Source organism: Oryx dammah, unplaced genomic scaffold (genome assembly GCF_014754425.2).
Source record: "Oryx dammah isolate SB20612 unplaced genomic scaffold, SCBI_Odam_1.1 HiC_scaffold_5, whole genome shotgun sequence".
NCBI lineage: Eukaryota > Metazoa > Chordata > Mammalia > Artiodactyla > Bovidae > Oryx > Oryx dammah.
In genome coordinates this window covers 41,086,602-41,103,914 of record NW_024070189.1, presented here as the reverse complement: position 1 = coordinate 41,103,914, position 17,313 = coordinate 41,086,602, and the positions used below count along the sequence as shown (strand labels likewise).

The following is a 17,313-nucleotide window of genomic DNA, read 5'->3' as shown; positions in this document are numbered from 1 at the left end:
AGTTGGACATGACTGAGCAACTGAACAACAAAAAGGAACATATATTTTATTAGAGCAGAAAACTACCTTCATCTCTTCAGTTGAGTCTATAAAAATAAGTGTGGAGCAACATGTACAGTATAGTCTCATTTCTGCTCTTGTGTCATCACAAAAGTAGCAGCCTGGCTGTGCTTCTGTGTGATGTGCCTACGAGTATCTATGTGCATGCTCTCACACACAGAGAATGGGTCCATGGTGGGCCCACCAATCGTTCACAGTGGATTCTCCCTATGGGCAGGAGGCTTTCATTCTTTTACTCATTATACTTTGGTAATGCTACAAGTTTTACAATGAGTATGCATTGCTTTTGCAATTAAAAAACCAGAAGCAAGAAAAAGATAGCAGCTGCCTCCTACAGGGTATACAGAGTACAAGTCAGGCACTATGCTGACCCTCTGACAGGCGCCATCTCATTTCATCCTCCCCATGGCTCTAAGTGTGGAACTCAGGTATATTATATCCCAGAAAAGGAAACTGAGGCTTGAAAAGGACATACAGTTAGTAAGTGGCAGGGTCAGGATCCCACATGGAAGCCACATTCAGATATCCTTGTGATGTCACTCTCTTCCACCTGCAATCAGTAGGGGAAAGGGTGTGTATCCTCCATGGGAATGTCAGCCGTTTATCCTGAGCTGCCTCACAGTGGAAAAAGGCTGCCGCCGGCCATGCTATGGAACTAAGGCACCTTGGGGTGTCTGCGGCCTGAGCTGAAGACCCATCTGCTATGCCCTCGCTCCTGGCCCAACCAAGCCCCACACTCCTGCAGCCTCACCACTGTTGGCAACCTCTCCACATGTGAATTCCATTAAAGGCTGGCTCACTGCTATTTTGGGCCACGCATTAGTGCTTGGGCTTTGATTAAATGAGAGAAGGCCAGACACCTCGGGATGATGAGAAAGAAATGAGAAATGTCCTCTCCCTGCCCTCACAGTTCCAGGAGTCCTTGTCCACCGCTCCTGGGAGGCCTGAGAATCTAACACGTGGGGGAATGTGGTTGGGGGTCAGCCGAGGGAAGGGAAAGCTTCATAGTCTAGTAGCGTTTTTGAACTCGGTGGCTGTTCCTGCTCCTTGGAACTGTCATCTCCCTGCTGTTCATGTGGCTCACTTCCTCACCTCCTTCAGGTCTGGACTCAAGTATCAATTCACCACCAAGGTTGGCTCTGGCTGCCATTCCAAACAGCACCTCCCTCCCTCTTCGGAGCCCTAATGCTTCTTTGTTTCCTCCATAGCAGTTGTCATCATTTGCTTGTTTATTTATTGCTCACCCCTACTGGAATACAAGCTCCAAGAAGGCAGAACTATTTTATCCACAGCTGGATCTGCACTACCTGCTCTGGTGCCTAGAATGCTATAGATGTATCCGAGATGGGAAGATGAATGAATCAGTTGAGGATATTAAGAATCAGAGCATGAGGATCCCTTAGCACAGGGCCTAGTTTCCCCTCAAATATCACAGGATGATAAAAAGTTTACCATTTTTTTAATAAGGTTTGAAAATCAGAAAAGCAGCACCTCCTCTAAGCCCCTCCCCACCCCCCAAGCTGTTTTGAATCCAGGCTCACACGCACCATGAATGAAAAGGCTTTGGGAAGTAAACACACTAGGAAGTCGTGTGCAGTTGGAGTTCCGCTTGCTAACACATGTCCAAAAACAAAAGCCCAGTTTAGACGAAAATAGCAGGAAGCGTCCCTAGGGATACCTGGTGAGGTCATATTGCTTGGCTCTGCTGCTTCCATTTTTGTCAGATCTCCTGCCTTCTGCCAATTGGAGGAGGCCAGGAACCATATCCAGCCCACTGCTGATCACTGGGAAACAAGAGAGCTGCTCCCGGCAGCAGACAACTGAACCACATTTCCGGGCTCTCCTCTGGAACCTCAGAATGGGATGGTAAAAAAAAAAAAATCACAATAGTAGTCAATTATTTACCGTGTGCTCTGTAAGCACTCTGTGTACATCACTGCATTTAGCCCTCATAGCCATGCTTATGAGGCAGGTGTTACTATCCTCATTTTATAAGTTAAGGACACTGAGACTCCAAAAGACCCAGCAATGTGTCCCCAGGTTAATCAGCTAGTGAGTCGAATCTGGGTTTCTGTGACACAAACGATCCTCATCTCATCTCTCCCATTTACTTGCTGTGTGGCCTTAGACAAGCTCCTTTCCTTCTCTGAGCTGAAGTTTCTGCTTCCACGCATACTACCGCACTCAGTGTTTCCCAAGGCATCTTTGTGCCCTAACTTTCTATGAGCTCTTGTAAAGATTATAAAATATGAGGGAAGGATGAGTCCCGGGATCCTTGCCTGGCCAATCCAACTCCCAAGAGTTTGTCCATGACACCAACCCCATCACATGGGCAGCCCAGAGGAAGCTGAGGAGTCAGATACTCTAAATGGAGGCAAGAGAGGACAGCTGAGATGGAGGTAGCAATAGGATATCTTTAGTTTAGAGCTAGAGGGCTGGGACTGTAAGAAACTGAAACAGGCCCTGAGAGAGACTAAGAACACACCCTCTGAGACTCCCCTGCAAGACCAGAGGAAGACAACGCAAGGAGAAACCCCAGGCAGACAGGGCCTATGCTCTTGGCAGACACAGCCAGCCAGGTCTATTCCAGGGAAATGGAACAGAAAGAACAGATTCCTGGGCCGGTTTCACTTCAGGAGGAAGGCACAAGGAAAGGACTGCTCTCACTCCAAGGAGGAAAGCTGCAAAAATGACTGAGATGCTCATTTTTCTGGCTTCCTAAAGGCCACCACATCCTGGAGGCAGAGGAAAGACATGGATGAGGACTGCACACACTGCTGAAGTCATGCTTATAATGCACTTCCAACACCACTCATCCTCCTCTGCAAGTGTCCAAAAAGCCCAAATTTGGAATAATTTATATTCTTGCTTTCCACCCAAGCTGAGCAGTCATTCCCATCCTTCTGGATATGGGAAGGTCCCTATCTATCCCTTTCTTGGCAGTGATGTGTGTGATTACTCATCTGCTTCCAGGAGACTCCACAGGCTGCCAAGAGGAGACAGGCAGTTCACTGAGCCATGCAGCCTTATCTGCAAGGTCTGTGTGGCAGAATGTAAGTAGGATTGTTGATGAGGAGACAGCAGAAGCCTTCAGAGGGCCCTGGCCAAGTAAGGAAAGCTCTCCAGTGCCCAAAACAGACTGGGATTGGTCAAAGAATGGGCAACACATGCAACCGTGCCTTATGTCTATTTACCTGCTCAATAACATCAATCAAGATACAACTGTGCTTGACAGCAAATCAATGTGGAAATATTTCTGAGCAAGGCAGCCACCCAAGACAAATGAGGTTGGGGATATGGAAGAACCAGGCCGTTGAAGCCAGGAGACTGCTGCCCATGCCCGTATTGGCAGAAGTTCAGATGTAGCTGAGCCAGAAGAGAAGGAGCAATCAGGGTGTGAGCGTCAAATCCCCAAGCACCCCACCTCGCCTCTCTCCTCTCTGCTGCTTTCCTCTCATCTCCTTCACTTCCTGCCATGAGCTGTGCTGGAGCGAGTAAGACAGCTGCCCAAGTCCTCCAGCCCATCCCTTCCTTCATGTCTCTCTGTCTCTCACACACAGACAGTGAACCCTAAGAGGCCCCAGAAATTTCCCCAGCTTGAGGAAATTCAAGGAAGACGGTAAACAGTCCAGTAACTTCACAGCAAGTCAAGAGATGGTGGAAGTGCAGGCTTTGCAAAAATGCTCTCAGTAAACGAATCACAGGTTGACAGCCTGGGTCACTTCATTAACTACTTCCTTCCAAGTCAGTGGCACCTGCGTCCGGCGCTGCCACACAAGTGGGTTGTCTCATTTTAGACAAAAGAGAAGTCCACTTACTCATTCTTCTCCAGGTCCAGGATCAGCTCTCGCCCCTCAGCCATCACCCTGAGCTCTGCTTTGAGTGGATGCTAAAAGAAACAACGAAAGAATGTCAGTTCCGAAAAGCAGGGGCCGAGGCTCCCAGGGAGAGGCAGAGGGTCCAGCCAGAGCTCTGACGTGGATGGAGCCACAGGAAGAGAATGAGAAAGGGTCAACTGCATTTGCAGCCCAAACATGAAATAACTTCAGTCCCAGAAGGACCCAATTCTCCTCCCCCATCTGCCTTCTCCTCAAAGACAAAGGAAAGAAACTCCAAGCCAAAATGTGGTGTAAATGCCTGCATGCAGGCCTGGTAAAGGCAAACCCTAAAAAACACGATCCTGGACAGCAAATTTGAGTGGAGTCAGATCTGGGATCGAGTGAAGGCTTCAACACTACAGCCGTGGAATCAGACACGTTACTGAACCTCCCTACAGCTCAGCCTCATTTGTAAAACAGAATAGTCAGCTTTGTGGGGATATTGTAAGGACTAAGTGACAAAGTAAACGTAAAGAATTTATTATAGTGCTTGGCACACAGGAAGCCCCTGTTACATGTTGGCTGCTACTTAAGATACCAGGGAAAGCCTCTTCATCATGGACTCTTATTTTATAGTGGCTCTCAGTTTGGATATCCCTTAATCATCTCAGAGGAGACAACTGGAAGAACCTCCAAGTAAGGATTTAAAGGTCCAAAACATACATTTTACACAAAAAATTTACTAAGAGCCAAAGTAGCTAGATACCCAGAATAGACCATTTAAGGTATCATACAAATAAGCATTAAAAACATGTTCAGCATCACTGGTAACTGCCCCCCATCCAAAAGTATTTTTTAAAGATATCTTTTTAAAAACCAAAGCAACAAAGATTTAAAACAAAAAAACCATAAATCACAATGCAGCAGAGTATACTATAGAATGGGCACTCTCACACCCTACCTATGAGAATTTAAACTGATACCTGCTCACCAGAAAATAATCTGACAGTATGAACCAAGAGTTGAAAAATGTTTAGACCCTCAAACGCTATAGAAGATTCTATCTGAAGGGAACAAATGGAAACACAGGCAATGGTTTATACACAAGGATGCTCGTTAATTTACAACAATAACTAATGAAACAATATCCAAATAATCCAAATGTAGGAGAATCGTTAAATAACCGATAATCCATTCATATAACAAAACATTAGACCGCCATTCAAAATTATGGCTTTCAATCATTTTTAAGTTATCAAGAAAGTACACATGATAATGATTAAGCACAAAGGTTTAAAACATAACACTGTATGCTTTATATTCATACATATTTTTTATAAAGGGACGAAAGTAGAAATAAACCAAAAGGTTACCATAGTTACTTCTCGTTAGTGAGATCGTTTGTTGCTATTTAGCCGCTCAGTCATGTCCTACTCTTCTGCAACCCCATGGACTGTAGCCCACCAGGCTCCTTTGTTCATAGGATTTTCTAGGCAAGAATACTGGAGTGGGCTGACATTTCCTTCTCCAGGGGATCTTCCCGACCCAGGGACTGAACCTGCATCTCCTGCAGGTTGGGTTCTTTACCACTGAGCCACCAGGGAAGCTCAGTGAGATCATAATTCAATTTAATGTTATTTTGTGTACTTTCCCATGTTTTTATAATGCCCTTTTATATTTTCAGAAATGGACTTTTTAATCTCCTTTTATCTAATTATTGTGGAAAATTTCAAAGACATTAGAAATCCAAGTCATCATATACTTTCATGCTTTAACAAAAGTTCAATTTAGCACAGCTGAACTTTTCTTAGAGGCAGATATTATTTAATTAAAAGAGGGTATTTATGTATTTAAACATTTTTAAAAGGATCGATTCTTTGGATGTTTTAGATGCACATTCTTCAATTTGGGACCAAGGAACTGATAAACTCGTGAAGTCTCTTTCAAGTCACATGAAGCTCTTGCTAGAGGAAAGCTTCGATCCCCTGTAAGGCCAGCCTCAAAACTTAGTTTTGGCAGATATGAGCAAGTGCGTCACCTGCTTTGCCACCTCTGGTTGGGGGCCTGCCCTTTCTAAGTACATTTCTCATCTTATCAGCTTCAAACCCCATTTCCCATTAGGGTCCTGAGCATCCCTGAGGCTTTTGTGCCACCGAGGGCTCTGATGTGGTCCGAACATTGTGATCTTGGATGCTTGTGCAACCCTGTCCTTTGCTTTGTTTTGCAAATTCATCCTACTCACTTCTCTTAAGGGACATGTCAAAAACATGGGAAGAGGAAGCGACAGGGATGTTTATGCAAAAACTTGCACTAAGAAATTCACTTCTCTATTTTCTGATGCTCTGATTCAGCTCTACCCATACCTATTTCTGGTTTGTTGTTCACTCTGGGGAGTTCTGGAGCAAGGGCCCTGCCCAATCACATTAAGCATCAGGGACACAGTCCCAAGTGGGCACTTGAGGAGACACACACAGCAATAGAACTGTATCTATTCCCTTTTCTAAGAGGAAGGTAGCCTAGAGTCCACACACAAAGAAGGAAAGTTGACACAAATCAAATCACTGTCACTTCTCCCCCAAAGAGACACAAGTTGCAGCCTGAGTATGAATATTTAAGTGGCTAATCCAAAACTATTGCTCTCTAGTCTAGAAGATGCTCAGACCCTGATATTTAATATATGATGTTCCTTGTTTCCAGGAGATGTTGCAACCAAAACAATGAAACAGCACTATAAAGATTCATGTAACTTCCCTGTCCAGATTTACTCAGGTTTTTCTCTCGCAACTCCACTCTGTGCTAGGAAGGGGCAACATCACCTTTCCTAGGAAGTGAAGGGAGCTGACCCACTGTTTATACTTCCCTAGGGCAGGGTTTTAAATGCCTTTCTCTTTTGAGGTAGATTAAATAGATCTTCAGCTGTACAGGGTATTGGAAATCTATACTATGTATCTACATCTCCCTTAAGACATAGTATATGTATATTTAGTATGTAGTGTTCAACTAACATTTGCTAAATGAAGTAATTACATGAATGAGAATAAGATGCCCGACTGAGACCTACCTCTCCTCTCCCTCTCTGACATTCATTCATTTGTTCAACAAATATTTACGGTGCCAGGCTAGTCCTACAAAGAACAATGACCTGGGCAGATCCTAGGCAGACAATGGCTGGGAACAAAGACAGGATCTGAGCTCCACTTTGTTTCTCAGGCCCTTCCTGAGGATGCCCGGCATCCCACATCTGGAGAGAACAGAGAGGCATCTATAAAAGTATCAGATCCATTCCTCAGACAATAATGGATAGGCTGGGATATCCAAGATCTTAATTTTTAAAAATAACCTGCCCTAGGATGTCCATCCATTAATTTGTCTAGACTTTTCCTGGAGCTATTTTCAGTCTCTCCTAGTTTTGGATGAAATGAACTCCATGCATTTATTATCTTTAAGATAAAATATTATTTGCTTTCATCTGTCCTAATATTTTTGCTGTAAGTTTCCTCCAAATTGGAGCACTTTTTTGGACACGTCTGCATTCCTCCAGCCATAATTTCATGGATTCTGGGCATTTCTACTCTCCGTTTACCTTTCCAGGCTCAAGGACTTAGAAGTCTGAAATCTTTCCTGACACCGCTCTCTCCTCTCTCTCCTACTATAATCTTGCTGTTACATGTTGCCCAATAAATCACTGACTGTTTGAACCCAAAGCACTCTTATTAAGCACCCCTCCTCTCCAGTCCTCTTCCTTCTTATCCCCTCTAAGCCCTGTTTTTTTAAATGAGGAAACTGCGCTCAGAAAGTGAAAGGTCTGATAGCTGGTTATTGGCACACAGCAAACACATCTTTCTTTCCCGTCTCACTTAAGCTATAAGAACCAGAACCACAGACTCTCCTAGATGCACGGGTCCTTCCTGCAAGAATGGGATAATGTTTTCTGTCTTATTCCCAATCCCCTCAATGAGGCCTAGCCATTCTGCTGGTGTTGTGGCCCAAGGAGCCTACTGAATTTTAAGATTATTGGATTTCAAAACAGACTTAAGGCAGTACTAGGTCCCTGCGTGTGTGTTCAGTTGCTCGATCGTGTCCGACTCTTTGCGACCCCATGAACTGAAGCCCCTCAGGCTCCTCTGTCCATGGGATTTCCCAGGCAAGAATATTGGAGTGGGTTACCATTTCTTCCACCCGGGGATCTTCCCGATGTAGGAATCAAGCCCACGTCTCCTTGCCTTGGCAAGTGGGTTCTTTACCACTGAATCACCTGGGAAGCCCTACCCTGCCTCTTATTTTTAAAATAGTTTGGATTGTCATTTTTCTCTCCAAGTATATCATCTCATGAATAAACTGAAGCACATATTATGCAGAGCAAAAAATACTAATGACAACATTTAGTCAATCCCAATTGAGAGTCAGTGATTTTTGTGAAACATACTTGCATTTAGCTTATGCCAGCATTAACATGGATTTTCATTTCCTCAACCACTGGCATATGGAAGTGTTATAGTAGGTTGTCACACAGTGAAGGAAAGTCCCGTCGAGGATTTCCAAAAGTGAAGTACACAGAGGACAGAGTGGGCCAGAAAGAGAACTAATGGTGATAACCATTAGCACCTCCAGAAAAGTGAAGTAGGTGACCCCCAAGCCTCACAGAACAGAGCTGTCAGCTTTTGCCTGTGAAAATGAGATGCTCTGAGTCTTACCTTTTCTCTCATGGGGCTTTCTGCAGTCTTCCACTGAGGCATTACCAGTTCATGCTGCAGCTGCGGGCTGCCTTCCCCACTTCCTCCTGCCAGAACAGCAAACACATCACTGGGATCCCAGATCTCTGTACCCTAGCTAAGCCAGACTCCACACTGGGGTGTTAGGAGACCTGTGGATTCCAGGCTCCTGGCACTTACTATGGGTCAGGCACTCTGCCAGGTGCTGATAATAGAATGGTAGATCTGTGTATATTTCACTGGCTTACTTTCTAGAGATGGGAAGAGGATGACACAAATATTCTCATGGTACAACAGGGTCATAAAATAAAGAGACACTGAAGAGGGGGTACCTATTTTAGGATGATCTTCAAGGATAGCATTTAATTGAGACTTGAGGGACCGGGAAGAAGATGCAAAGATCTAGGGGTCTAAGAGTGTCCCAGGGAAAAGGATCAGCAAGAGCAGAAACAGCTTGGCCTGCTGAAGGAATAAGCAGAAGTTAGAAGTAGCTAGAACTGAGCAAATGAGAGGGGAAATTGGCAGATATGGTCAGCAAGACAGATAGGGGGTCTGCTATCACAGAGGGCATGGAAAGTGTCTGGATTTTATTATAAATCCTGTGACTTGGAAGGCACTGGAGGGTTTAGACACAGAGCAATATGATCTGTATTCAGTTTGTGAAAGATCTTTCTGACGGTTGGGTGGAGACTGAAAGTGTGGAAGTGCTGTAGGGGCAGGGATGAGAGTAGAAGCGGAAGGCAAGGATGGAGCCTTGCGAGAGCCCTGGTCAGAGCTGCTGGTAACTCAGACTAGTATGATGTCAGTGGAAAGGAATGAAGTGTTTGGGTTCTGGGTATATCTGGAGGGCAAGCCCCTGGGTATTATTCACATTGTGCTTCAGTTTTCTCATCTGTAAAATGATACCCACCTGCCCATCTCACATCATTAATGGGGAAAGTTACTGTGATAGTGCTTCCCAATCCACAAAAGCATCATTGCTTTAACCTGAGCTTCCTACGGGCAAGGCTGCATTTGCATATCACATCCTAATTCTCACCTCCCAGATCTCTGTACTCAACACAACCCTGGGAGATAGGTAACAAGATTCCTGTTTTTCAAGAAAGGTGAACTGAAATCTGTTTGTAGAGAGACTGGGCAGACTTCAAACACTGGTTGCAGACAATCTTAATAAAGTGGTAACTGCTCAAGACCTAAGTAAATTAGTCTCTGGTAAGAATAGGCCACACCCACAGAACTCCTGAGGTCCTAAGTGAGGACTCCCAAAAGCTATTCTTTTCTAAACTAACTACATGTATCACATAGAATATAATGAGTTACAAAGAAGATGGCCATATTTGTTCTGTTACACTGGCCCAATGATGAGTGATTAATTTCCATTTCAGATTACTGATACGATGCATTCTCAGTCAAAATACATCCTAAAAAAAAGTCATTAGACTACATTAGTGTTATCGTATTAGTAAAAATGAGAAGCAATGCATTCATTTACACATTTTCTGAGTGCCTAACTACAGGCCAAACACTATGCTAGATGTCTGATACTCACTGGGGAATCAGAAAGACAGTTTCTGCTCTAGCGACTCTGATAAATCTAGATTCTTTGCAACAAAAAGGAATTATGATATTTAATAGAACATTTAAAGGAATGAAATGATCTTTATGATTGCAAAAATTATGGAAAGCTAGGCTCAGTAATAGAGAAACAGTACAACTTAAGAAAAACTGTTCAAACTTTGGAAATAAAGCAAAAAGAGCAAGTAGGATATCCTTTCATATCACATTTGGAGCATTGGTTAGCAGGCCTTTTCACAGATTAGTGAATTATCTAGGGAAATGTACCTTTGTTTGCCTTTATTTACTAGTGATTAAAGGCTATATACTCTGCAAAGTTCTGTGTTAACTATAACTTTCAGTCTGGTAGAGATGCAAATGACTCCAGCATAATAGACAGATAACTAAGAATTATGGTTGTTTGGCCCCATGGAGCACTGACCACTTTTATATCTGTCCCAGTACAGGATTTCAACACTGTCTCCAACGCCCCGTATCACTCCTTTTTCCTCTAGTGCTTTAAACTAGCTTTACCATTCTATTCACTGCCTCTCTGAAGAATCAGATCAATCTTTGCCAATCTTCCATCCTATATTTGTATGAGAGTCGTGTTTTTAACTTTCTGAAAATTGTACTTCTGCAATTTCTTGGCGGAATTTACAATCATTGAAACCATGTTGTTGGAGAATGTAACGATGTGGAAATGCTCATGAAGTGAAGTGGAATATGCAAGACACAAAACCGTACATATGGTATGGTTCCAATTTTATCCAAACGTATTTATAGGCACACACACAAAGACTGGAGAAAAGAGGAGAGACTCGGAAAGCAGCGGAAAAGCCAGAAAAACAGAGGAAAAGGAGAGAGCGGGAGGCAAGCCGGGGAGGGATCCACTGTTTTCTGCCTGCTCGGGATCTCCCGCATCTCCACCACCTCCCGGGGCGCATAACGTGGGAACAAAGCCGGGGCTCCCGGGCTAGGAGACAGCAGGCGCGCGGCTCCGAGTTGCTGCTGGGGGTCCCCAGGTCCCCCAGTCCACCCAGGTCCCCCAGTCCACCCACCTACAAAGCCCTCGTCACCCACCCCCCACCACCTCCGCTCCGCTACTTACTTCTGGTCCATCCAGGCAGGGCGAGCACCAGCAGGCAGAGCTGGGCGATGCCCACGCCCTGGGGCATGGTGGCAGCTGGCCCCTCGCGCAGTCGGCGCTCACCAGCACGCGGCCATGCCAGCCCCCTAACCAGGCCGCCGCGCTTCTGGAATCCACCGCGGTCGCCCAGCAGCTCTCAGCCCGCTCCCAGCCATTGACCGTTCGCTCCGCCCCTCAGCTCCACCGGGGCTGGAGGAGGGGCAGGAGGAGGCTGGGTGGAAGCCAGGGCGACCCCTAAGCCTGGCGCGGGGGTGGGGCAGGGGCGGAGGAAAGTGGTCAGGTGTCGGCGATCAAGGGAGGGGACTCCGAGCCCAAGGAAGGGTAGGGATTCTTCACGGTGGGCGTTGCCTGAGGAGGGTTGGGGGCTCTAGTTTGTAGGAATTAAACTGGACCCTTCTCTGCACAGCCCATTTTCTCTGTCCCACGCTGGGCTAGACGCCTTGGGTGTCACTGAAGAGGCTGCTCACCAGCACCGGCCTCCACTCTTGGAGGCAGGCTCCGAAAGAGTTAACCTGGCACAGAGAACTAAGTGCTATACGGAGTTGTTTTCTTAGCAGGACACAAATCAAGGATCCTTTCCATCTGACTGGGAGGAGCGGGGTGGTGAAGAGAGGATTCCCAGAGGAGATGACATCTGAGCTCCGGAGGAGGCGAAATGGAGCAGAAAACCCTAGACAGACGGACTAGGGCGGAAAAGCCCGTGGGCTGAATTGGGGGAAACCGGCATTTGGGATGGTTAGCATTTAGGAGTTTGAAGGAAATTGGAGGGAGATGAGACTTGAAAATAATAATGATAATAATGACTGTCACTTACTGAAGGTTTGCTGTTTGCTAGAAAAAGAAAATAGTAACTAAGACCAATAGAGCATTTCCTAAGTGCCACCGTTCTCAGCACTTTACATATGTCAATTTATTTAATTAATCTAGGAGAAGAATTACCTTTTATTGCCCTTTAAAATCTTCCAGGGACTTTGTATACATCATGTCTTTTCATTAGCCCAATAATTCCCTAAAGTAAGCACTAACAGTATCCTGGTTTAGAGATGAGAAATCCAAACCTGAGAGGCTAAGTAATTTACTCAAGATCACACAGCTAAAGTCTGAGGCTGGATTCAAGTCCACATCTGAATAGTTCCAGAGCCTCTTACAGCACATCTTATTTTACAGATGAATAAACTGGGGGTTCCCAAGTGGCTCAGATGGTAAAGAATATGGCTGCAATGCAGGAGACTGGAATTTGATCCCTGGGTCAGGAAGATCCCCTAGAGAAGGGAATGGGTACCCACTCCAGTATTCTTGCCTGGAGGATTCCATGGACAGAGGAGACTGGTGGGCTACAGTCCATGGGGTTGCAAAGAGTTGGACACAATTGTGCAACTAACACACAAACTGATAATCAGGAAAAAAAAAAAAAAAACTGTCTTGCCTAAGATCCCTGGCAAAGTCTGAGTCTCAGATCTATTGTCATCTATTCCTTTCACTCCGTCTCCTTCAAAATCAGGGTTGTACAGCTAAACAAGATGCTGTTTGGGGAAGGAAAAGGCATACCTGAAAATTAGTAGGTATGTCTACTGAAACCAGTGGGCATAAATAAAATATATTAGTCTGTTCATGCTGCCATAACCAAAAACTAAAGACTGAATGACTTGAACAACAGGAGGTTATTTTTCTATAGTTTTGGAGATTATGGTGTTGGCTTGGTTGGGTTTCATATAAGTCCTCTCTTACCAGCTTATAGGTGGCTGCCTTCTTGCTGTGGCTTCACATGACCTCTTCTCTACTTGTTTGGAGAAAGCAAGCTCTGCTGTCTTCTGCTTCTTAAGGACACTAATGCCATCAGACAGAGCCCTACTCTTATTATCTTCTTTAATTTTTACTACCTCTTTATAGACTCAATCTCCAAATACAGTCACACAGTATTTGAGTGGTTAGGGCTTCAACATATGAATTTGGGGACATAGTTTAGTCCATAACACTCTATTCTGTGGTCCCCAAAATTCATGTCCTTCTCACAAGTATCAACTGAAAAAAAATGCACAATATGAAAATTGTGAGTTAAGTTTTATTTGGGACAAAATGAGGATGATAGCCTGGGAGACAGCATTTCAGGTAGCTCTGACGAGCTGCTCCAAAGAAAGGGCAGGTCAGAATTATATATGATTTTAGGGAAGGCGGGTGGGGGTGGGGGGTGGTGTGCATGCAGTCAGGCACACATTTTGAGAGATGCTTGCTGCTAGTCATGAGGAGCAAATGTCACCGTTAATGATTTTAGTGCTTTTGTAGATATGAGGAGACACAAGAATCTGAGCTCATAAAATCTTCTCCTAAAAATATCTAACTATCTCTCTAAAGGCCTGTTCTGCCAGTTTTTCACAGAGCACAGTGCCTCTTTCTTGATCTCCACCCTTACCTCCTTTCAAGGAGTGCTGAAGGTCAGATACTGCAGTGGCTAGTGACTTGTGTGCATGCGTGCTCAGCTGTTTCAATGGTGTCCGACTCTTTGCGATCCCATGGACTGTAGCCTGCTAGGCTCCTCTGTCTATGCAATTCTCTAGGCAAGAATACTGGAGTGGGTTGCTGTGCCCTCCTCTAGGGGATCTTCCTGACCCAAGGATTGACCTTGCATTTCCTGCACTACAGGCAGATTCATTACCACTGAGCCACAGGGGAAGCCCAGCTAGTGACTTACTTCATTCTTATAGAGGGAATGGCAATTTTCAGTTGATACATGCAAAATACATTTATCCCATCCCAGCAACACCAAAAGATTTGACCCATTCCAGCATCAGTTCCAAGCCCAACGTCTCATTTAAATATCATCTAAATCAAGTACGGGGTGACTCAAGGTATGATTCATCCTGAGAAAAAAATTCTTCTCCATCTGTGAACCTGTGAAACCAGACAAGTTATATGCTTCCAAAATACAGGTTAGGAGGACTTTCTCATTCCAAAAGAGAGAAAGAAGAAAGGAGTCTCAGGCAAGCCCCAAACCTAGCAAGGCAGATTCCATTAGATATATTTTTTTAATTTAAATTTCTTTATTTATTTTGATTACACTGGGTCTTTGTTGCTGCCTGCGGGCTTTCTCTAGCTGTGGTGAGCAGAGGCTACTCTTTGTTTTGGTGCACAGACTGTAAACCAACAGGCTTCAGTAGGTACAGCTCACAGGCTCTAGAGCATGGACTCAGTAGTTGTGGCCCAGGTACTTTGCTGCCTCAAGACATGTGGAATCTTCCCAGACCAGGGATCAAACCCATATGCCCCTGCATTGGCAGGTGGATTCTTATCCACTGCACCAGCAGGGAAGTCCTCACTAGATCTTAAAGCTCTAGACTAATCCTCTGGCAGGATGTTCTCCCTTCCCAGCCCACTGTCCTATGGGTCCCAGCAGTTCAAAAGTCCTCGTGTTATCTCTGTTCTCCTTGGTCCAAACTGGCAGTGTCTCTGCTGGCATAAGCGCATCTCTATTTCTGGTAGCTGCAGAGATGCCTGATAAATGGCTTGAGTCATCTCCGTATAGAGTAACTGTCCAGTCACACCCTCTGAATCCTCTCTAGAACATGTGTTCTCCTTTTCGGCAATGTTGGGCTGAGAATTTTCCAAATCTTCAAGCTTTGGTTTCTTGTTGCTTAGATTCCCTTCAGTTTATCTCCCTCCTCTTGTATTTTACTGTGGGCAGCAAGGAGAAACCAGGTCACACCTTGAACACTTCTGCTCAGGAATCTCCTTAGCCAAATATCCAGGTTCATCGCTTGGAATTTCTACTTTTGCTGCTGAAAGCTCAGCTTCTCTGTACATGGGTGCCAAGTCAAATCTCAGAGACAGAGTTTTGGGTGAATGACAAAAGGATAGCTTTATTGCTTTGCCAGGCAAAGGGGACACAGTCGGCTAATGCCCTCAAAACCATGTGTCCCAACTTGGGGAAGATAGTGAGAAGTTTTATTATAATAATTGTTCAAAGAGGGCGTGATCAGCTTGTGGACATTCTTCTGATGGGTTAGCAATGAGGTAAGTGGGAGTCAGCATCAACCTTCAGGTCCAACTAGTCTAGGGTCTATATGCTTGTGGGCAGCATACCATTAACTTCTCCCACCTGGAGGAGGTTTCAGTATATGCAAAATAGCTCAAAGATATTGTTGTGTGTATACCTTGATGGGAAACAAGGTATCCCTTGTTTGTTTCTCCCTAGTCTGGCATCCCTGTTTGCGCATGCTAAGTCACTTCAGTCATGTCTGATTCTTCACAGCCTCAGGGACTGCAGTCCACCAGGTTCCTCTGTCCACGGGATTCTTCAGACAAGAATACTGGAGTGGGTTGCCGTGCCCTCCTCCAGGGCATCTTCCCAACCCAGGGATGAAACTGGTGTCTCTTACGTCTCCTGAAGTGGCAGGCAGGTTCTTTACCACTAGCACCACCTGGAAGGCCCTGGCATCCCCTCCCTTCCCTAACAACTGCTTGAATCTGCCCATTGGAACTCAGGGCAAGTCATGAGGCTGAATGAAGGTTGTTTCCTATAATCAAAGAAACAGAGTCCCAGAAAGGCCTTGTGCACAGAAGCCCCATTGGGGCCTGCACGATATCACTTTCCACAAAACACGAGGACACAATTCAACCAAGTTCTTTGTCTATTTATAACAAGGATCACCTTTATTTAGTTTCCAATAACATGTCCTACCTTTCCATCTGGGACCTCACCAGAATCACCTTTAACATTCATAGCTCTACCAACGGTCTCTTCATAATATGTGTCTTCTCAAAAATGACAGTCACTTTCTTTGCAATACTTGTTTTCTTCCTGAACACTCACCAGAATTGCCTTTAATGTCACATTTCTACCAACCGCCCCTTCAAGGCAATCTAGGTTATTTGTCATGGACCTCAAAACTTATCCAGCTTTTACCTAGTACCCAGTTTCAAAGTCATTTCTACATTTTTAGGCATTTGTTATTGCAGGACCCCACTTCTTGGTACCAAAATCTGTATTAGTCTTCAGGGCTTTGCACAATTGAATACCATTGACTAGGGGTGATTTAAACAACAGAAATTAATTTCCTCAGTTCTGGAGGCTGGAAATCCAAGATCAAGGTGTTGACAGGGTTATTTTCTGGTGAGACTTCTTTTCCTGGCTCCTAGACAGTTGCCTTATTGCTGTATCTTCACATGGCCTCTTCTCTGTGTGAGCATGCAGAGACAGAAGCTCTGATCTTCCTCTCTTATGAAGACACTAATCCTATCCAATCAGGTATAGCCTCATTTAACCTTACTACCCCCTGTCTCCAATATAGTCACATTGGGAGTTAGGGCTTCATCATACGAATGGGGGTGGGGAGGATACAATTAAGTCCAGAACAGGGGCTACAGCCTTAGAAACATGAGACTAGAATTCTAGACCCAGCTCTCTCCAACCAACTCTGTGACTCTGGGTAAGTCTTCTGGATACTTCTCTTTTCTGGGCCTGAGTTTCTGACCAATAGCCCAGTGGTAATGGTCACCCCAGTCCATCTCACTCAGGACCTAGGAGAAGTTATTGAGATAATGGTGGTGAAAGTGCTGTGCCAGGTAAAAAATGCTAAAGTATCAAGTCTAACTCATTCTATGGACAGTCGACTTGCAAAAGGCATCCAAGCTCCATACCTGAAATTTGCTCCCATTTCCTCACCCTCAGTTGATCAATATTTAATCAGCTTAGGTACCTGAAAATTGGGAAGTAGGTCACAAGAGAAAAAGTTTGGTGGTCTCTGCACTGACCAAAAAATGAGAAAATTCCCAATTCCCAATTTCCCAATTCAAGAAATGAGAAACACTTATATACAGAAACAAACATATACACATCAACTTTTGACCCCCCCATAAGACTTTCCATTTATTTATAAATAATGTGTTTGTTATTTATAAAGAATACTATATCTGTATATAATCTTTAAAATATTCATGCCATTTAACCTAGTAATTACATTTCTGGGAAACTAGCCTAAAAAAATAATCTGTGATTTATGGACTAGAATGTTAATAGTAGTGT

At 44.6% G+C, this 17,313-nt stretch overlaps 1 protein-coding gene across 1 annotated transcript in view; it reads right to left on the bottom strand.

Moving 5' to 3' along the window:
- Positions 1-12,685, bottom strand: part of ADAM19 (ADAM metallopeptidase domain 19) — a 93,048-nt gene extending 80,363 nt beyond the window's left edge. Inside the window, exons 1-3 of the mRNA XM_040241437.1 lie at positions 11,256-12,685; positions 8,573-8,658; positions 3,879-3,949 (exon numbers count right to left, since the gene is read on the bottom strand). Of these exons, the coding sequence (XP_040097371.1) occupies positions 3,879-3,949; positions 8,573-8,658; positions 11,256-11,322 (224 nt within the window). The 5' untranslated portion in view covers positions 11,323-12,685. The remainder of the gene's footprint in view (positions 1-3,878; positions 3,950-8,572; positions 8,659-11,255) is intronic.
- Positions 12,686-17,313: the final 4,628 nt, after the last annotated feature.